General features: G+C 46.8%; 8 protein-coding genes across 8 annotated transcripts; 3 read left to right on the plus strand and 5 right to left on the minus strand.

Moving 5' to 3' along the window:
* Nucleotides 1-72: 72 nt before the first annotated feature.
* Nucleotides 73-276, plus strand: PtrM4_082750 (uncharacterized protein; the record flags this gene model as incomplete). The annotated part of the gene is made up of 1 exon (XM_001938933.2): nucleotides 73-276. One exon carries the CDS (start codon nucleotides 73-75, stop codon nucleotides 274-276), a length of 204 nt encoding a protein of 67 aa, XP_001938968.2.
* A 205-nt stretch (nucleotides 277-481) lies between these two features.
* PtrM4_082760 (FabG, Dehydrogenase with different specificities (related to short-chain alcohol dehydrogenase)) lies at nucleotides 482-1,569 on the minus strand (the record flags this gene model as incomplete). The annotated part of the gene is made up of 4 exons (XM_001938932.2): nucleotides 482-681; nucleotides 777-1,248; nucleotides 1,349-1,449; nucleotides 1,497-1,569. 4 exons carry the CDS (start codon nucleotides 1,567-1,569, stop codon nucleotides 482-484), a joined length of 846 nt encoding a protein of 281 aa, XP_001938967.1.
* Nucleotides 1,570-2,503: 934 nt separating this feature from the next.
* Nucleotides 2,504-3,577, plus strand: PtrM4_082770 (uncharacterized protein; the record flags this gene model as incomplete). Its single annotated transcript, XM_066106546.1, has 1 exon — nucleotides 2,504-3,577. The coding sequence occupies one exon, from the start codon at nucleotides 2,504-2,506 to the stop codon at nucleotides 3,575-3,577; it is 1,074 nt and encodes a 357-aa protein (XP_065963484.1).
* A 395-nt stretch (nucleotides 3,578-3,972) lies between these two features.
* PtrM4_082780 (uncharacterized protein) lies at nucleotides 3,973-4,690 on the minus strand (the record flags this gene model as incomplete). The annotated part of the gene is made up of 2 exons (XM_001938930.2): nucleotides 3,973-4,459; nucleotides 4,509-4,690. 2 exons carry the CDS (start codon nucleotides 4,688-4,690, stop codon nucleotides 3,973-3,975), a joined length of 669 nt encoding a protein of 222 aa, XP_001938965.2.
* A 564-nt stretch (nucleotides 4,691-5,254) lies between these two features.
* Nucleotides 5,255-6,099, plus strand: PtrM4_082790 (uncharacterized protein; the record flags this gene model as incomplete). Its single annotated transcript, XM_001938929.2, has 2 exons — nucleotides 5,255-5,873; nucleotides 5,927-6,099. 2 exons carry the CDS (start codon nucleotides 5,255-5,257, stop codon nucleotides 6,097-6,099), a joined length of 792 nt encoding a protein of 263 aa, XP_001938964.2.
* A 193-nt stretch (nucleotides 6,100-6,292) lies between these two features.
* Nucleotides 6,293-7,085, minus strand: PtrM4_082800 (Gst, Glutathione S-transferase; the record flags this gene model as incomplete). Its single annotated transcript, XM_066106547.1, has 2 exons — nucleotides 6,293-6,947; nucleotides 7,000-7,085. 2 exons carry the CDS (start codon nucleotides 7,083-7,085, stop codon nucleotides 6,293-6,295), a joined length of 741 nt encoding a protein of 246 aa, XP_065963485.1.
* A 7,812-nt stretch (nucleotides 7,086-14,897) lies between these two features.
* Nucleotides 14,898-18,545, minus strand: PtrM4_082810 (uncharacterized protein; the record flags this gene model as incomplete). Its single annotated transcript, XM_066106548.1, has 1 exon — nucleotides 14,898-18,545. One exon carries the CDS (start codon nucleotides 18,543-18,545, stop codon nucleotides 14,898-14,900), a length of 3,648 nt encoding a protein of 1,215 aa, XP_065963486.1.
* Nucleotides 18,546-18,593: 48 nt separating this feature from the next.
* On the minus strand, nucleotides 18,594-19,790 carry PtrM4_082820 (Retrotrans-gag domain containing protein; the record flags this gene model as incomplete). The annotated part of the gene is made up of 1 exon (XM_066106549.1): nucleotides 18,594-19,790. One exon carries the CDS (start codon nucleotides 19,788-19,790, stop codon nucleotides 18,594-18,596), a length of 1,197 nt encoding a protein of 398 aa, XP_065963487.1.
* Between the last annotated feature and the right edge of the window lie 718 nt (nucleotides 19,791-20,508).

The raw sequence follows: 20,508 nt of genomic DNA on the forward strand, positions 1-20,508 counted from the left end.
TTGTCGAAAGCTTGCATCCAGAGCTCAGTAAGCTACCCAGAATACCAATCGATATACCATCCAAATACTACAATGCGTTCAACCATCTTCACCATCGGCATCACTGCCTTCCTTTCCACCTTCGCTGTAGCTGCTCCTACACCTTCCACAGACGCTGCAGCTAAGCGCATGCCAACTCCAGAGCAATTTGAGGCTCTTGCCCCGGCTGAGAAGAGGAAGGTATATACTGCATGGTACCGCGCGACCAACATCATCGGTGCATCCGATGATGACTAAATGAATTGTAAGTCAGATATGCAGGGAAACATTCAAGTGGAATGAAACTAATTGCCAGGCAGATGAAGGGAGGATACAGTTGTCGTGGTAGCAAAACGTCTGATCGAGGTTAATACTATGCTCCAATTCTATCTTCAAGCAACGCAATCCCACTGCTAAAAAGCCTGATATCTGTCTATGTGTGCTGTCTATGGTTGATACTTCCCTAATACGTCGCTGGCAAAAGACTGAGCCGGCCTCCATCTGTAAGCAGCACATTTCCGTTGATGTAACTACCAGCTCTGCTAGTAAGGAAGAGTATTGCACCAGCCATGTCCTTGATGTTGCCTGCTCTTTGCTCGGGGATGAAGTCTCTGGGCCAGGTTTCCTGCTTCAGTATACCTTCTGTCATCTCGCTTGGAAATACTGATAATAGTCAGCAAATTAGTGAAAAGGTCCAAAAACAAGAAGAATTTGTTCTCCTCTTGAGCCAGACAGTATGAAACAGTAGCAAGACTTACAGCCAGGGGCAATCACATTTGAGCGAATGTCGTAGGGCACCAGATTTGTTGCCAACTGCTTCATGATATGTACAGCCGCAGACTTTGAACCAGCATATGCATATCCCGCCATGGGTACACGATTGAAGGCTCCAGCGCTGGCGATGCATATGACTTGGCTTTTCTGCTGCAGGTTGCCAGCTTTGTTTCCTTTATCGAGCAGCTCAAGAAATGCAACGACCGTGAAGAAAGCAGCAGTGGTGTTGAGCGCAAATGTCTGGTTGAACTCCTCCATGTCCCAGTTCCACAAGTGGTCTCTGAATTCGGTCAGAGATGCATTTTTGTCCAGGGTACGAAGTGTTGGGCCGGTAATGCCGGAGTTTGCAACTACGAGGTTGACATAGCCGGACTTGGAGGCGATATGGTCTACTGCTGCTAAGAGATCGGATTTGGATGTTACGTCGGCTTTGAAATAATGGATATTGCCATGTTTCTGTGGAACATTAGTCATCGGAAAATCGCTTATGGCAATGATATGGAAGCAAATGGAGATAATATAGAGGCTGCAACGAGTCCAGACTACGTAAACGTACCGCCGTCTTTGCCGCCTTCTCTAAGACCTCTTGTCGCCTCCCGAGAATGTAAACAACCGCGCCATTAGCTTCAAGTGCTTGAGCAATCATCAAACCGATGCCTGTCCGTTGGTCAGCCCCACACAAAAAAGAGTACAACTAGTATGACCTGTTCCTCCACCAGTAATCACTGCCACTAAACCTTTAACACCAAACAAAGTGCTTGGATCGAGGTCCGCCATGATGCAGAGTGAAATGTGGTTGGGTCGCGAAGTTTCTCAAATTAGCACTTTGATTGTCAATGTGAAGATGAGTGAAGGCGGGAATGTGCAAACACTCGAAAGAGGCGGCACAGCTCCGCTGCTCGCCGATGATGCCATGGTTTTGCTGTCGATGTAAGCCGATGCCCACAGAAGGGCCGGAGGGAACCCCGCGCTAACCCAATGAGGGTTGCCCAGGTGGGGCGGAGACGAATGGGATGACACTCGTGGCTGATCTAACTATGCGTTCACTTCCCTTATGTGAGCACATATTGATACGCTGAAGGTGTAGTATGCGCGGAAAGCTTCTGGCTAGGCTAATTGGAAGACACAGAAATGAGACATGGGCTGATTTCGCGCACCACGTCACGAACCTTAGCGGAGAAGAGTGTCGGAAAGCTTCGTTGTCTCCAGGTCCTCATTCACAGCAAAATGGAGTTTCAAAACATGTGAACAATAATGCCGATTTTCTTGTTTAAGAGACTGTATGTTTTGTGGCGGCTGAACTCGTATACTGGATGGGACAGCGACCCTGGGAGTGTGTTTGAGGGCACAAATCTCGACCCGAGAAGGAGATTGACGAGAAAACAATAACTATATAATTTGGTGTAATGTAACTATGTGAGATGGTAATGCAAAGACGGGTGCGTAGTCAATACCCGTTGGAAGCACCAAGATGGCGACGCTACCCCGTGTGGGGTAAGCCGGGCGAGGTACCCTATTGATCAGGCGAACAGCGCGGGGTGGTTGCTGCGTACCTAGGTACTCGGCTTGACACAACACCGAACCCTTCACTGTATCTTAGACCCCCGAGAAAACCCCAGACTAAAATCTCTTAATGTCCCTCAAATTCAAAAGGTACCGCAATAAACATTACACTTGTTAGCATTCGAGCTGCCCCGGACCCCAAGCCAACATGGTCCTCTCCCCAATCGAACGTCTACCTCTCGAGCTACTTCAGCCAATCTTCGTTGCAGCTGAACTCAACATCGCGTTGCCGAAAGCATCTCCTTACATTGCGACGCGGCTTTCTTCCGAGTACATATATCACTCAACCTGCGACTTCTTTCTTACGGAAGTGAGAGGCAAGCGAATAGAGCAATCCGCAGCACAGACTCAAATCTTTGCTACCAAGTGGCTGACATGGAGCTTCTTCAAGTCCTGGATTTTGCGGAGATTTGGGCCTCGCGGATGCCTCTGTGACTGTACAACGGATGAAGGCTGCTTCGATGCGCAGTGGCCCCCAGATTTCGAGGATGCTACGAGAATGGTCTTTTCCAGGAGTCACTTGCCTCGACTTGCATTTGTGAAGGGTCGTATACCGAGAAAATTATTACGAGCACCATGGAACCAGGAAAAAACCGAGTTTCTGCGATTCTTACTATGGATCACCAGTATGAGTGTAGACTGGAACGATCCCGAAACCTTGCGAGTGGCTACTGATGGAAGGAAGCAAGCCATGTTGGATGGAAACCTCGCAGCAGTGGAGCTATTCAATCACAATAGAAGGTTGGGTCAAGCTGCTGATTTGGAGACGGTACGTTTCGCGGTGATGGAAGCAGGCTGTGATCGGTCTGTCGTGTATGACACTCTGCTTGCGGCCAACATGTGGAGTCTTCCTGGAATTGACCGGTACTCTATTGAACTCTACGAGTGGTGTGACTCTCGAGCACTAAAGGGAGATCCAAAGGGTACATGGCTTCGGAAGAAGCTAGAAGAATCAGCGGTGCTTTGTGATCGTAACACAGCAGATGAGAAGGACTACCGGACTTCGGTTCTGATAAAGAGTGTGAGCTTAAACCCTGAGACTGAAGCTTACGATGGCGGACCGGACGATCAGCTATGCATAAATGATCTTGAGTGGAACAAGGTACGCAAGCACTTTAACGCTCGGTCTCAGAAAGTCCCTACAAAAAACACGACTGTAGATCAGGTTGAACAGCTCATGGGCTCCAAAACCAAGGACACTTTGAAAAATAGAAGCTTGTAGCTAAGCATGCTTTAGGTGAAACCCCACAGAGGATGGCTTGTATCAAGGTCTGGGTTTGATCCAAACACAATCAACCATAACATCAGCTGGGCTGAGGTCTGTCGAAAGCCCGGTTATCACATGTACCGTGGACCTAATGCACCTCTTCGCATGCAATGCTGGGCCTCACAAAATAGAGTCTTACAGCCCATCCAACTTTGGCTCTCTCCACCCGCCTCTCGCGACCCCCCTCTGTCTCTTCTGCAGCGCCGTACTAGCGTCAACACTACGTATTAGATCGATCCCTCTATGCCATAACATCAGGCACGGGGCTAATATCGTGGAGCATTGGGTAACTGAGGAAAGGATTCTCTCATTTGCAGCTACAGCCGTCGATCACTACAGTCTGTTTAGCCTTACAATTTGATGCACACTTGCAACTTGCACATATCATGCCTACCTTGACGACTAAGGAAGCCATCGATAGGTTTGATCTTCACCATCTCGACATCACCCGCACTGCAATCCAATACCGAGGCCTGGAAATCAGCAAAAGCATTCCAGTCTCTCGCCACGCACTGCACCCGTATGCTGTTCGCGTCCTTGTCTTCTACTACTGCCAAATTGCTGATTCCCTGATCCTTGCTGATCGATATCTCGGCAATTTCCTCCCATTTCCCAGCCGATTGAATCGCGCTACCGGACTTTGAAGGATAATTTAACAGGACAATCGCTGGGGTTGACGAGATTGGCAGGGGTGACCCAAATGTTTTCTTTGCGACAAAAGGACAATTATGAACCTCCGGTGGTTGGGCGAGGATATCATCCGTGCTAAAGAGCTGTAAAAGATTTTGAACAGGCTTGGTGGCCAAGTGCATGTCTTGAGCCTCATGGTTCGTGTATCTAATTGCGTCAGGTAGTCGAGATGAACAGCATAGGCAGCGGGATTTACTCTTCAATCATGTATATTTCGGTCCCCAGGCTATCGTCCATGGGTAGTGCGCACACGTATTGTAGCACTTCAGGCTCATTTGGTGTCGTGAACTCGATGATGTCGTGAAATGCGTCGATGGCCTTCTGCCTTCCGTTTTTGTCTATGAAAAAAAGACGAGCAATTGTGAGTATAGCTGGCATTCTGAAAAAACCCCGAATAAAAGATCTGGACGGACCAATTTTATGGATTGCTGATGCTTTTATCGTGGTGAACAGCGTAGCAACCCCGCAAGCTCGGCATTGGGATTCCGAGAGTGAGATCTCGGAATAACTGATCCGTATCCGCAGAGAGGCTGCATCTTGACCAGTGCACCTGGATGTCGCGTGGGTAAGCACCGAATAGACGTGTCTGGCGACTACAGTGGCTTTTTTACACCGGTATGTCCTGTGTTTTATGACATCCGGGTGAGTGTAATGGTAAAACGCGACGCTGCTGATAGATGAAAAAGTAAGCGCGAGCACACGTGAGGTCGCGTATCTTGACGTCATCATTTTGGCGTTTCTTACACACCCGAACGCGCTTCCTCCATAAACGAAGCTGAGCCTAGCTATCAACAAAACCCCATGTCACTTCCACGCTACATTAGAAGTCACATATCAGTCATCGCAGCTCCATGGCGTAAATACTCATCACTTAATCGTTCCAGCTCTATTTCATTCAACTTCTTCTCTGGGTTCACTGTGGCAAACATGGCGTCCGCAAACATGGCGTCCACATCCATTGTCGGCCCAGTCTATCCCGCGGTATCGTACAAGCCCAAGTACGATAATTGGCCGTATAATGACTCCGATTTCATACGCTATGACGAGAACGACGATAGCTTGTTTTACCAGCAGCCTCGTTTAGTCACGCACATCGATGATCCCGCGATAGCGCGGCTCACGCAATACTACGACACGGCTTTACCGAAAAGTGGGAAGATTATGGATATGTGTACCAGCTGGAAGTCTTTCTACCCATCTTCAATCATTGAAGCCATACAGAAAAAAGAACTTGAGGTCTTTGGCGTCGGCCTAAACGCGGAGGAGATGTCACTCAATAGTGTATTTCAGGACCCAGATCATTGGAGGGTTATGGATCTGAACAAGCCCCTAAATGATGTTCGAAGTGGATGGCAAGGCCAGGGTCTCGAATTTGACGCGGTGACGTGCGTAGTCAGCATCGACTACCTGAATAAACCTTTGCAAATATGCAAGAACTTACTGGATGCGACGAAGGAAGGTGGAAGGGTGCATTTAGTCATCAGCAATCGCTGCTTCCCTAACAAGGTCGTAAGGAGGTGGTTGACACTTAACGAGTGGTGCCGGCTGGAGTTTGTTGGGGGTAAGTCAACACCACACCATCTTGCACGATTGGGATTGCGACTGACGATTTAGATTACCTCCACTTTTCAGGTTGGAAAGATGTCGAGATCGTCGACGTGTGTGCACAAAACAGTAGGAATGGCATGCGCATCACAGATGATCAAGGTACGGTCACAGTACGCTCGGCTTCATCTACGAGCCACCTCGACCCTCTCTGGGTAGTGCGAGCAACGAAACGTGGATGATGGAGTAATATCCTTTTGCCAAATTACATTGTCACCATATACTTTGTAAATTACGGGCGAATACCTAGCTTCCTCTGCCCTTTATTGAATCCGCAAAGCTTGATCAATGACACTTACATTACATCAACCGTACACCTCACAGTAGGCAGTGATACGGAAGCCATATATTTGTCATTTAGCCAATCTGCATGCCTTATCTCTGCTCACTCCACTGCTCCAGTGCCTCATGAAGTTTCTTCCACCTCCCATCCTGCCACTCACACATCTGCCCCCACTCCTGCGCCGTTGCCCTCACGAGCTGCAACCAGGCTCCCACAATAACATCTGCATAAGTCATCTTCTCTCCCTCTAAAAACGGCCCCTCAAACCGATACAACTTTGCAAAGTCCTCCAGATCCGCCTTGAACGCCTCCAATATCTTCGCCCTCGCCTCTCCTTCAACACAAAGCTGATCCCAGCTTTCCACCCCCGCCCTCCTCACAAATTCCGCTTTACTAACTTCTGCTGTCTCGGGATTGAACAGCATCCCGTCGCAACAAAGGACTACGTAACGTGTGAACAGCGCATCGACGTGCGCATTGAACACGCGATGGACACCGATACTGTCTTTTGGGAAGAGCTGAAGTCCGCTATCTGGATACTTTTCATCGAGGTACACAGCAATGTCGAATGAGTCGCCGATGTAGGTATCAGTGGAGGAGTCGTGGATGATGGGGAGCGTGTAGAAATCCTCGTCGTTTGGGAGTTTGCGCACGGGGGCTACTGCATGTGCTAAGCGTGTGGATTTTACGTCTGGTAGTTCGATCCATTTAGTTTTGTACGACAGGGCTTTGATGTTGAGTGCGTAGCTAGTTTGATTAGGGAAAGGAATGAAGTAGAGGGATGGAGGATCTGTGTTACCGTGTTTTCCAGGGGTTGGGAGCGTAACACCGGACTGGGGGACCAGAGGCGATATCAAAAAAGAGGATGGGGTTGGAGGACGCCATGATGAAGGGTTGATTGAGATTTCTGAACGTAGGAAATAGTTGGATAGGCTATACGATATATACTTGCTAGCTATAATGTACAGGAGGCTGTGGAGGCTTCGACCAGGTATTACGTTATCGGATTAGCACAGTGGAGCTAAGTTGTGTGCGCCGCCAAGTATGCATCAAAGTGGATATGCTGCAGTACATGCATATGGAGCCAGGGATTGCTTTTCAAGATATACATTTCAAAGGGTTTATTGGCAGAGGTGTGGTTCGAAGACAAAAGCAAAAGCTTGGCTATGGAGGAGATCATTGCGGCCTTTTAGTAACATGACCTGAAAGGTGTAGTGGAGAAGTACCTAGGTAGAGGAGCGAAGATCAACGAGCGTTACATACACACTCCGCAGTCCCTAAGCCGTCCGTAAGCCCTTACACAAAGAGTTCACAGCATGGATTTAGGCTTGTATGGCTTTTATTCGAGGCTCGTGCAGAGACGTAGTCATGGTGGTACTAGAGTCGTGCGTTGGTGCACACCGGAATGATGCAAAATGACTCATACTGACGAGTGTCTCGTTTTGGGAATGCGCTAAGAAACGCGGAAATATCGCACACATCAACGCAAGGAATCCCACGATTCATTAGCACAACAAGTCTCATGTATCACAGGTCGAAAAACACATGCGAAACAGACATGCATGTCTTTGAAAACAGACGCGGATAGTTTCCTTTTACAGGTACTGTCGCATAAATTTTGGAAAAGGTAAACCAGGAAGTAGATTTTCGAATTTTAGAAGCAACAACAGAAATAACACACAACGTAAGATCGTGGTACTCATATTTAGGGAGTAATTTTAGAAGATTAAGCAGCTAAGAAAGAGAACGAGGACGCGTCAAGATAGCTGCTCCCACTGTCATACTTGGGATGGCGATACTGGACGACAGGAAGCATGGAACTCGTCCCTGTAATTTTTAGTACTTTCAATATGGGACATATATCCTCCATAGCGGTCGGTAGCGGTATTTCCAATACAGAAAGTCAGGAAGCCACTGGTCATTCATGCGCCGCGTTGTATTTTTTGAATCGCGAAAACCATGGAAAAGACGGAGGCCATGGCAGAGTTCCGCTCATTTTTTCTATTTAAAAGTCTTAATGGGGCGTTTGGGGTATAAGGAAGACATGCAAGTCTGAGATTGAATACCTTGCGCTCGAGCAAGCGGGCTTGGAAATTCATGAGCGGTGAGTAGTGGGCTTTTGTTCTACACTGAGATTTCTGGGAAAGAGTAGATAAGGTTATAGTAGCAAAAAGGGTAGAAGAAGGCATCCACATCCGCTTTGTTCCAGCAGTTTTTTTCTCGGTAAATAGAATAGTAGTAGAAGTGACTATCAACGGTCTGAGGAGTCTTTATGCACGGAAGAAACACACAGCCCAACGGCCATGTGAGGCTTAACAGTGGATTTGAAGTGAATTGTAACAATCTTGGAAAATTTAGAAAAAGGAGCCACAAGAGTCCTATCAGAGGTATTTTATGTTACAAAGAGGGGGAGAGGAGCACAGCACTCATGATACATCTTTGAGGTAATTTTTTGGAAATAGCAGGAAGTTTTGGGGAGTCAAGGAGAAGGAAAAGAAATGGTCGACGTAGCTGCTTTATATGTGGCCGGGAAAAGGCGCGCACAATCTTCATATCAACCTTTTCAAACCATTTCCAAAGTGTGATATGTAGCAGAGGCATGCACGAAAACGTGATTATAACGTGGTAGTTCGCTTTTAGTAGACGGAAAAAAGCAAAGCAAACATGAGATATGAATTCCAAGCTTTTTCTTAAACAAAACGGGAAAGGTAATACATAGCAAGAAAACAGGCAATGAACGACATGTATTCCATCATCGCTAGTTTGTTATAGGACAAGTCGACATACCAGGGAAGTAATCGAATTTTAGAATTGGGGAAGATCTGAGGAACCGACACGCATGCAACGAAAGGAATGAAATTTATAGCTGCTCTAGTAGCTTATGGCTCGTCGGCGACAGGAAAGCCAGTATATCAGTCCCCCTGTTGGTTGGCTTTGCACTAAGTGCGTAAAGGGAAATAACGATAACTAGGAATGCATTCTGTTCGGTGATGGTTCTGATTGATTGTCTTGCGAAGGAGAACTATGGAAGAGCTAGATATAGGAGGTCTGGTCTGAGCGCTGCTCGGACGCCGCGATCAGTGCGCCTGTCCGCGTGACTGATGCCAGTGCGCCTGCTCGCGTGACCGAGATCAGTGCGGCCGATCGCGTGGCTGAGATATCGTTGATATCTGTGATCCGACAGGTTCTGTATTTCTGTCGCCTTTTGCGGGCAAATATATGGAACGTAGACCCAGGATTTCGAATATATATATGCATGCATTTTGCTCTCATGGGATTTTACAAACAATTTTTATGATTTAGAGTCTCCGTCCATCCGCTATGATAGCGTAGCTTTCCGCCCAATTTGAATCATTTTTGTTTTGGACGCGCTTGCAACATACATCATAAGAACAAGGTTGTCTTTTGTTGATATTATCTTGAATAGGAGTATGTGGATATGCACGACCTGACCATGTGTTTTATAGATTCATGGCTCACGGGCGTGTTTGATTTCAAAAATGCTCTCGACCCCTGTAGAACAATTGATTATCGACTTTGTTTATTCGCGATAGTATGGAAACAAGAGAATAGAGTAACATCCTCCTGAAACTATGTGCTTTTTAGACGATTTAGACTTTCGAGTAGAGTAGGAATACGGAAGAGGAGATAGTAGAGAGAGAATTTATACTATAGCGGACGAAGCAAACGCTTCTCCCAAACAGAGCATCGAAGCTTTTTGTATTGACTTTTTGGATAAGAAAGGCAGCGGGAACGCATTGGCATGCTACGTGTGCTTTTTTTGCAATATCATGCAAAAATGACGTTTGAAAGACACCAGACATTGACCTCCAGGTTGAGCTTTTGACAAGCCTCTGTAAGGGGCTAGACCCCAGCGGCTGTATCGATGACGATACACAGATGACTGATCAAGAGATGCCTTGTAACAGAGTGGATTTGACAAAGAGCTACAAAAGGATGCTAGCTGTACATAAATACAGGAGCGGACCGAAGATGGGCCGAAGTAGAATTAGATGGATGATGACAGAAACCTATAGATGTATCTCGAAGGAATCGCATGACGACAGCTACGCACACAGCGTAGCGCATGTAATAGGCTCAGCCTGTTACAGCCTCTATGGGAAAAGAGAATGGCAGTGGAAGGAAAGAGGGGCAGAAATGCAGAGCTTTTGTATCGCAGAACACGCGCCACGCGTGATAAAATATTTTATACAACCCCACCAGTCTTTTGGAATGCTCTGCCTCAAATCAGAGTGCAGGCGAAGGGACATGTCTTTGAAGTTCCCTCTTTTTCATTATCTCTCGCTTTCAGCTCCAGAGAGAACACACATGATGAGTTTTGCTCCGTGTTTTTATGACATCACCCGGGAAAGAGGTAAAAAAGAAAAACGAGAAGTTTAGAGGCGGAGTTTTTTTTTCGTAGAATAACCCCCTCACACTCATGTTACTATCAAATCCTTATTTCAGGAACTATTTTGTAGTACAAGAAAGAGAACGGAAAAACATGTCTTTGATCGCTCTATTTTCGTGAACTCCGTTTCCAAAAGGCGGAGGAAAGCAGCCATGTACTATTTGTCTCACTTCTTAGGGCGTATTTTCAAAAATCGGTAGAGCACGTCCCCGTACATCTCCTGTGGTCCGGTAATTTTATAGTCCAAGAAATAGGGCAGAAAGACATGTAATTCACATGCCTTCGTTTTAGAACAAAGTAGAAATATAGTCTTTGATCGAAATTTTGAGAACAGGTTGTTTTGAGAAAGGAATGAAGTAAGGAAGAAGAAAGAAAAGACCGCAGAGACGAGAGTTTATACGCAAGCACTTGCGCTAGGCCAGACTCAGTTCATTCCGAGTGAGTAGGTCATATTTGAGTGCAAAAATGCTGTCTCGCAGCAGTGCATGGAAAAAGAGAGACGGAAAAGCAAGAGAGGTTCGGTTTCGTAGCCATTCCAAAACGTGTAGAGATTCTAATACTCGCCAAGCAGAACATACAACTGTACTTTCCATGATTTTAGTACCTTTAGAATATCCGTGCTTTTTATTGTGTAAGAAAAGAGAAGGAGAGAGAAGCAAAGGCTATCGAATTTATACACCCGCGTCAATGTCTTGACAAGGGACTAGTCCAAAAAGGTAAGTCTGCGTATACAAGCACAGGAGGAAGCAACAAAGCACATGGGTGCTTGTACTCTAGTTTTTGAAAGCCTGAAGAAAGCGCCATGTCCATACCGGATCGTCTGTTTGAGAACTCGTAGATAAGAGAAGTACCAGGGTTTTCAGAAAAGGGCAGGAGGAACATTAACCGAACACGAGGGCGTTTTGAACAGTTTGAGACCGAAATCATTTGCTCCTTTTATATTGGTTTTGTTATAATAGAGGAAGCAGAAAGAAGCGGGAAGAAAATCGGTATAGGAAGGTCAGAAAGCCCAGAAACAGAAGACATGGCTTGTATATATATCGTTTTTGGAAGTTTCAAAAGCGAGGGAAAGAAAGAATGTAGAAGTTTTGTCACTCCAGCTCTGCAGGACCACCCATAACGTAGCAGACCACGGGCTTTTATGAGTAGATTTCTGGAAATGTCCAGGAACAGACATATTGGTGTGGTGGTGGTGTTTTTTATATGCCCAAGACCGGGCTTACAGGATTTTTAAGGTGCCAGAGGAGAAAGCAGGCAGGACCATGATCGTCGATGCTGTATGTTTTTGGAAAAGCAGGCAGAGAACCTATGCAAAGATCCGCTGAGATTTTTGGAATTCTTAGTATGAGGAAGGCTGTTAGGGAAAAGAGGAAAAAGAGGCAGACACAGAGAGATATTTATATGCGTTCAGAACACCCGCCAAGGCCACTTGCATCAAGCGCCGCAGAAAACATACAAAGAGAGACCATGGGAAGTTTCTTAGCAGATCATAAAGGCACAGAAACAAAAGGGAGGGTCATGAATAGTTGATCCACGCATTTTAGTACTGCCTACGATAGTTTTTATCGCGAAAACTAGAAGGCAGAAATTTTTAAGAAGAGATTGAAAAGGCGGAATAAGCATTGCTGAGCTGCATTCTTTTCATTGATCCGGGACTGCAGAACGGCCTCTTTCCATGTTATTGTTTTTGGGGAAGTTTGGTTTTTTCATGTGTAGGAGAAAAAAGCACAGACCATCGCATAGATCATGTTGCATTTTGAGCTAGCAGGAAAGGAGAAGTCATGCGGAGGTTCTGCATCTCATTTGGGTATTTTTTAGAAAAATGAAAAGAAGAGAGAGGATTAAAGTGGAAGGAGAAGGGACGGCAGAAGATTTGACAGTATTCAAGGAGATTTGTTTTAGGGATCAGCCAGCTGGACGCCCCGTCCCCATATGGCTTGGGAGTGTCTAATTTTACACATCCCCTGATAGCGTAAATGATTTTGGGGCAAAAGAGGAAGAAGCGGAAACCATCGCTTCAGATGCCGTACGTTTTAGGTTGGCCGGAAAGGAGAGGTCATCCCACGTGTCGTTGACGATTTCTGGTGTTTAAGAAATAGTAGGAAGAAAGAGGGAGAAGTAAAGAAAACGGAGAGAAACAAAGGAGAGAACATTTGCTCGTGTTTCTGTTAATTTTGTTCCTGATAATCAGCGAGCCGGACGCCCCGTCTCCATGTACATTATGGGGTTCCAAATTCACACAATTCGGGACCATTCTTGCCTTTTTGAGCGCAGGAGAATGACGCACAGACCATTCTTCCTAGAAAATATATTTTTTAGAATTTACACGACAGAAGACGTCATCTAAATGTGACGAGGGTCATTTTAGTATTTTCAGGCAAGAGAGGAAGAAAAAGATATGATTAAATAAAAAGAGAGGAGAGATAAAGGGCAGGCCATAAGTATCCAGTTTGAACTTTTTTAATGATTAACGTTAGGGAAAGTGAGACGACTTCCCTTCATGTGCATATTCTCCCATTGTTTTCACACGCAGCGGTTAGACGCCAGATTTTCGAGCGCAGAAAGACGGCGCACATCATGACGCACTCGACTAACAGTTTCAATTCCGCGACAGAAGAAGACGATATGCGCGTGTTTAATATTCATTGATATTTTAGAGAAATGTAACTTAGTAATTAAGAAGACAGCATGTAGATTTTTAGGTAAAGCGAACAATGGCGCAGACCATTCGTTTGTAAGTTGCGTGTTTTTCATCCCGCCGGAAAGGCACAGGCCATGAGCTCTAGGCACTCAATTTTTTAATGCTTTAAGCAAAGAAGAAGTGGGTCGAGAAGGAGAAAGACCAAAGGGTAGGTTTTCAAGCGCAGGAGAACAGCGCAGACCCTACAAACCCAACGCTGAAATTTAATCCGCGGGAAAAGCAGAGGTCATAGATACTCAGCGCTTAGTGTTTTGATATTTTAAAGAAAGAAGAAGAGGGGAAAAGCAGAAAGGTAGATTTTCAAGTGCAGGAAGGTATCGCAGAACTATGCAAAGGTAGTTAGCATGTTTGATCCGCGAGAAACGCAAAGATCATGATATCCATAGTTGTAGACTTCGATATTTAAGTAAGGGATAAAGGAGATCGGGAGAAAAGAAGGCAGAAATGTGTGTTTTGGAGTGTAGGAGGGCAGTGCACACCATATATTCCTGGGCGGTGTTTTTTTTTATCAAGCGGGAAACGCAGAGACCATGATGAATCTTGGTTGCAATTTCGATACTTCCAGGCAAGAGAGGAAGGAAGGAATTATGTACAGAAGAAAATATAAAAAGGTAGAATGAATTTCAAGGGCAGGAAGGTAGTGTCGGCCATAGGGCTTATCCCTTGGCTCCTCCCTGGGTAACTAGGCAGTCACCCATTCGCCCGCTAGTACCTTTACGGCCTAGCTCCTTCATTCTCTCCTCCCACTGTGTATATAGACCTCTTTCCGATAGCTCTAATACGACATGATTCTCCCCAACCTTAACGCTTGACAGGTAGCGCGAAACTATAGCATCGTTGCCGTCATATTCTGAGCCAGCGGGAGACAGATAAGTCATGTGTTCTCATAATATCCATTTCAGTAATTTTAGAAGAGAGGAAAAAAGTAAAGAGAGAGAGAAAAACACGGAAAGATGGATTTTTCAAGTACAGAAGAAGGCAGCGCACTCCATCTGGTGTTCCACGACATCTTTGAATCCCGCGGCAGACGAACAAGTCATTGATAATCCAGCACATAGTTTTAGTAATTCCACGGAAAAGATGGAGGAAGGAAGAAAAAAGCAGAGTAGTAATGTTTTAAGCGCTGGAAGACAGCGCATACCATCACATTGTCGTTCTGTTTTTTTTAAACACGCGACAAAGACACAGCTCATCGAAATTGATCGTGATAGTTTGAGTGTACTCTGGCAAAAGAGGAGGAAGGAAGAAAAGCGCAGTCCAGTAATTTTATAAGCGCTGGAAGACAGCACACACCATGTAATCCATTCGAGGCAGTTTTAATCACGCGGCAGAGACACACCTCATGGTATTGGCGATGATTTTTTTTAGTATACCCTGGCACAAGAGGAAGGAGGAAGAAAGAGGTAAAACTGTGAACGGTCTGTAGGGACTGTATTCCAGCTACCTAGTCCAGATGCTATTTACAGTCAAGATGAAGAAAGAAGGTAAGACGCAAGCGGCGAGCCTGCTTTGTTTGGGTTGGCGCACGGCCCTCACGTTGCCGGGGAAGCGACTAGGCTAGCAGCCTAGTCATGTGACTCGAGGCTCAGCCCGTTACATTACCCCCTCCTTTCCCTTTAGCGCGTAGTTTTCTCCATTTCCTCCAAGCGTCAGTCTTTAGTACGTTACTCACAGGTTCCCATGTCGGTTCAGTATAGTCCACCCACTTCACATATGCCTCCTTGATTTCTTTCCCTCCCTGCCTTGTTGTGCGTTCGCCCAGAATACGTTCAACCAGCCATAGCTCGTCTCCATCTACAAGTATAGGCCCTGGCTGAGTGTCTCCAACCTTCTGCGATGGGAGAGAGTCGTTAGGCGCGTAGCGAAGCAGGTCTACGTGGAAGACAGGATGGATCTTCCCCGGAACGTCAAGTTGATAAGAGTGGGAGTTGACCTGCCTCAAGACTTTGTACTTTCCATGCAACCAGTCTAGCTTCTTGGAAGGTCGTGTTGTCTTCACGTTTCTAAGGTTCAAAAACACCCAGTCTCCCTCCTTGTATTGGGGCGCTGCTGTTCTTGTCTTGTTAGCTTGATGTTGCTGTTTCTCTTGTGTTATCGCGATCGCAGCTTGGGCCCACTCTGTTGCGTCTTGGAGTCTTTTAAGGAAGCCTTCTGCCAGTGCTTCGCCGTCTCTCTTTGGTCGGTCCTGAATAGTTCGATCCTCTACCAGCTGAATGGGTTCATTGTGATATCCGTGCATAAAATAGAAGGGGCTTAGGCCAGTAGATGAGGCCTCGCGATTGTTGATTGCTCCCATAACGATAGGTAAAAGTGCTAGCCAATTTTCTTGCGTGTAGGTGGCCCAGATTCGAATCATCTTCTCAATCTCTTGGTTCATTCGCTCTGTTGCACCATCGGTTTGCGGATGATAGGCAGTCGACAGGCGTTGCTCAACGCTGAGGAGTTTACAGAAATGCCTCCAAAGATCGCTGACGAATTGTGGTCCTCTATCGCTCGTAATTGCCGTTGGAATACCATGAATAGGGTAATGCCGTTCTAAAAGCCGTTGTGCTACTGCTTCTGCCGAGATATCGTGCATGCCTTCCAGTTCAACTCCCTTTGTCAGCCGATCAGTGACCACCATGCAGTTCGTTGCGTCATCGCGTCCAGATGGCGGCAAGTCCGTAATAAAATCGATTGAAAGTTCTCCCCATATACGTTCTGGGATCGGTAGCGGTTTAAGGAGGCCCTTCTTTGTCTCTCTCCATATCGTATTCCTCCCGCAAATCTCGCAGTTACGGACAAAGCGTCGCACGTCGCTTGCTACACCTGACCAGAAGAACTGCCTTGATAAGATTGAGTAGGTAAGATCTCGTCCAGGATGGCCGGTGATATGCGAGTCGTGAATATTTTGAATAATTCGTGTGCGAAGTGGTTCGCAGTCAGGGATCCATATCCGGTCTCGAAATCGCAACAGGCCTCTCTCGTCCAGGGTGCATTCTGCTATACTCACTGACTTCTCCTTCTGAAGTTTGGTAGGGAGGTTCCGCTCCTTGTTTGCTACCAGCGTAGTGAGCTCCTGATAAAGCTCATCCTCTTGGCGGCTTCGGTGCCAGAGATTTTGCATGTCCTGGTCCTCAAACATGCGTATCTCTTCTGTGAAGTCAATCTCCTCGGACGACAGGGACTGGATTTGAACACTCTGCAAGTGCTTGCTCTGGAAAAGACGGATAAATCGAGACCGTATTCGTTCATCGTCGTAGTTGGCGGGTAGGTCTTGTTCTCGTCGTGACAGGGCGTCAGGTTTTCCCATAGTCTTTCCAGGTTTCCATTCCAGGGAGAAGTCGAATCGTGAGAGAAACTCTGACCAACGTACTTGTCTTTCAGACAGCTGTCGTTCGCGGTAGAAGTATTGAAGGTTCTTGTGGTCCGTCAGAACTGTGAACTTCCTAACCATACGTAGTTCAGGAGCCCATGCTTCTAAGCAACGAACAATAGCTAGAAGCTCCTTGTCATGAATTGGATAATTGGCCTCTGTTGGTGAGTGCTTCTTTGAGTAGTAGGCAACGGGTTGCCAGTTGTTGTTCTTGTCCTTCTGCAGCAATAGGCCGCCAGTTGCATGTCCTGAGGAGTCGGCTTCTACCAAGGTGTCCTTCTCTGGATCAAAATGGCCGAGTATTGGTGCTGTAATGAGAAGTTCCTTAATCGTTTCAAATGCTTGATTGCAAGCCTCGTCCCAATGAAAAACCATCTCTTTCTTAGTTAGGTTGATAAGCGGTTCAGCAATGTCCGAGAAGTTTGGTATAAAAACTCGGTAAAAGTTGGCAAAACCAATAAATGCTCGGATAGCCTTAACTGACGTTGGTGTAGCCCATTCGCGGATTGCGATAATCTTTTCAGGATCAACTCGAATGCCCACTTCTGCTTCCACAATGTACCCGAGGTATTTGACTCGTTTAGTCTCGAACTCGCACTTGTCGATATCAATCTGCAGTCCAGCGTCTATAAGGCGTTGAAGAACCTTTCCAACCTTCTCTCTGTGATCCTGAAGCGATCCTGACGAGTAGATTAAGATGTCGTCAACGTAGGCTGAAACAAAGTCGTCAAGGTAATCCTGTAGAACACCATTTACGTAGCGTTGAAATGCGGCTGGTGCTCCTGTTAGTCCGAAGGGAGCAACCCGCCATTCGAATAGGCCGTATCTTGTTCGGAAAGCTGTCTTCCATTCTTCTCCTTTGGCCACACGGATCTTGTGGAAGGCTGCGATAACGTCAAGTTTTGTGAACCATTTAGCTTTAGCTACATTTCTCAGTGTTTCTGTGAATAGAGGCAGAGGGTAACGGTCCTTCCTGGTGATGTTGTTCAAGCCTCGGTAGTCAACGCAAAATCGGATGCCCCCTCCTGGCTTTTTGACCATCAGGACGGGTGCAGCTGCGGGAGAGTTACTTGCGCGGATAAAATCCTTGTCTAACAGCTCGGTGAGAGTTTTCCTAAGCACTAGTAACTCTTCTCGGCTCATGCCGTAGAGCGGACCCCATGGAATGGTCTTCTCGTTTCCGTCTTGATCCTTTTCAATCTCAATGTGGAGATCAACGCCTTTACGATGTGGGGGAAGTTTCTCAGCTAGGAAATGGTCGAAAGCCTTCAGCCATTGGTGGTACTGGGGTGGGAGCTTCGTCTTTGGATCGGATCGTTTGCGCGGTTTCAAAGCTTTCTCAATGTCGGCGATGGAAACAGCGAACAGTCCAGTGTCGAGCGCAATACCGTCTCCTTTGTTCTTCCTACGGCTTCTTCTCACCTCCGCCATGAATGCGGAAGCCATCACCTGAGTAGCCTTCATTAGTGGTGGCTTGTATGACGCTTTCTTGTGGTTCCATGCGCGGATGTTTGACGCGCCGATATCTAGGCAGCCTTGTTTGGCCGAAATTGTGACGTCGGCATCTTCTAACCAGGGCTTTCCTAGGATCACGTCGTAAGTTAGGCCAGGTACAACGTAGAAGAAGACGCGTTTCTGCTGGTGGCCGTCTATGTCTATCGAGGCGTAAGTAACTGTATCTAGGACAGTACTTGGTTCTGCGTTCTTCCCAGCTGCTTCCTCTAGCTGGCGCGGGGCTATCTTGATTGATGGCAGTCTCAGAGATCGAAAGAGTTGTTCATTAATGGCAGAATAGCAAAGGCAACCTGAGTCAACAAGTCCAGTGACAAAGTCAGTTCCATTAAGTCTAACGTCCAGTACAAAGGGATCGCTATCCATCTTTTGCTTTCCGGTCTCTTTCCATTCTTTCTGAGCTGCCGCGTGTTCCTATTGCTCTGCTTCGGAGTCTTCTGGATCTTCCTCCTCTACAGCTGCCTTGGTGACCACAGTACTCTTTGCTGTCTTGACGCTAACGTGAGTTGGTCGTAGAGCGGCTGCTAACGGGCATGTAGCTATTCGGCAATTGTTGCGGCCGCATCGGAGGCAGCGTCGTTCCTGGCGTCGAGCATCGATTTCCTCTTGGTTGACCCATTTTGCTCGTTTTCCAATAAGTTCTCGGTCTTCGGGACGCCTAGATGGATATCCATTCATGTTGGTCTTGCCGCGGAGGCCGACAGCGTTCACTTGGGTAGTTGTAGGCTGCGTAGGTTCCCATTCCATCATGTCTTCAGGGGAAACTGCTGTGAGCGTGGCATTATTTGATTTTGCTGGTGGTTCATAGGTTAGTGCATTTTCAGCAGTTCGGCTACCGTAACGGCGGGTTGTTTTCGTCCATTGGCCGAACAACTCCATGTCGTTGCTAAGATCTACACACTTCTGAGCGAACCTTGCGTATATGCTTGTTTCTGCTCCTGATGTACCAACAAGCCTATCCTTTATCCTACCACTTAATGCGTTGCGTAAGTAGGATATCTTCGTATGCTCAGGCCAGCTTTCTGCGTCAGCGTTGGCCATCTCTTTCTCAAACCGTGGATAGAAGGAAATAAACGTCTCGTCGTCCTTCTGGCGTATAGAGTAGAGGTTCTGAATGGCTTTCTCCTTCCGATTTCGTTCGCCGTAGAGGAGTTCAAGGCGGTCAAGCAGCTTGAAAGGGTTTGGCGATTCTTCTTTAACTTGTATCTCGTAGTATGTTGTAACGTTGGTTTTCGCTGCCCCATCAAGACGCATGTAGACGTAGCGTAGCTGAGCTTTTAGGCTTCCAATAGCTTGCGCGTCTTCTTCGATCTTGCCCTCCATCTCTAGCTTCCATCCTCGCCATTGTGATTTGTTTCCACCAAACGTAGGCGGGTGGGGTAAGCTGTGCCGCGGCTTTGGGGTTATAGGCACAGATGTGTTCGAAGTCTCGGAGGTTGGCGTTGGATCAGTGGTGGCGTCTGTATTGTGACCAGGCGTTTGAGGTAGCTCGTGCGATGGTGCTTCCAGCCTCTCCATCCTAGTGCTCATGTCTTCAAGTCTCTGTAGTAGCGACTGTAACAGCTGGTTCGAATCGTTCGTCGTCATGTCAGTATCCCCGGGGGAGCTCATTATAGCGGTGCTTTGGTTGCTGCGTGTTCTGCGTGTTCTGCGTATTCTGCGTATTCTGCGTATTCTGCGTGTTCTGCGTGTTCTGCGTGTTCTGCGTATTCTGCGTGTTCTTCTTGATCTTGACTGTATGTGAACGGTCTGTAGGGACTGTATTCCAGCTACCTAGTCCAGATGCTATTTACAGTCAAGATGAAGAAAGAAGGTAAGACGCAAGCGGCGAGCCTGCTTTGTTTGGGTTGGCGCACGGCCCTCACGTTGCCGGGGAAGCGACTAGGCTAGCAGCCTAGTCATGTGACTCGAGGCTCAGCCCGTTACAAAAACAGTAATTTATACGCCCAAGGGCGACAACAGCGCAGACCATTGAAGAATGCTGACAATTTTTTTTTCAATCTCTCGGAAAAGCCAGCGCTCATCGAGTTGAGCATCACGCTTTTTGTTTCCCCTGTCACCAAATAAAGTGGTAGAGGAGACGAGCAACACATGCGCTGCCCGTTCGATGGTTTTTGAAGCCAAAGACACAGACTGTACACTCTTATCCTTATTGCTTTGGATCCCGGGAGAAGCAGGTGATTATCATCCTGCTTCTGAATTTCTAAGAAAGTAGAAGGTAGAAAGTAGAATAAGGTAAAGAGGAAGGAGAGAAAGAAGAAGAGGTACAGGTAGTTTAAAAGAGGGAAAGAGGCAGGAACGCACCATAACCAGTTTTCCAGGTCATTGA

This window comes from Pyrenophora tritici-repentis, chromosome 3, assembly GCF_003171515.1.
Source record: "Pyrenophora tritici-repentis strain M4 chromosome 3, whole genome shotgun sequence".
NCBI lineage: Eukaryota > Fungi > Ascomycota > Dothideomycetes > Pleosporales > Pleosporaceae > Pyrenophora > Pyrenophora tritici-repentis.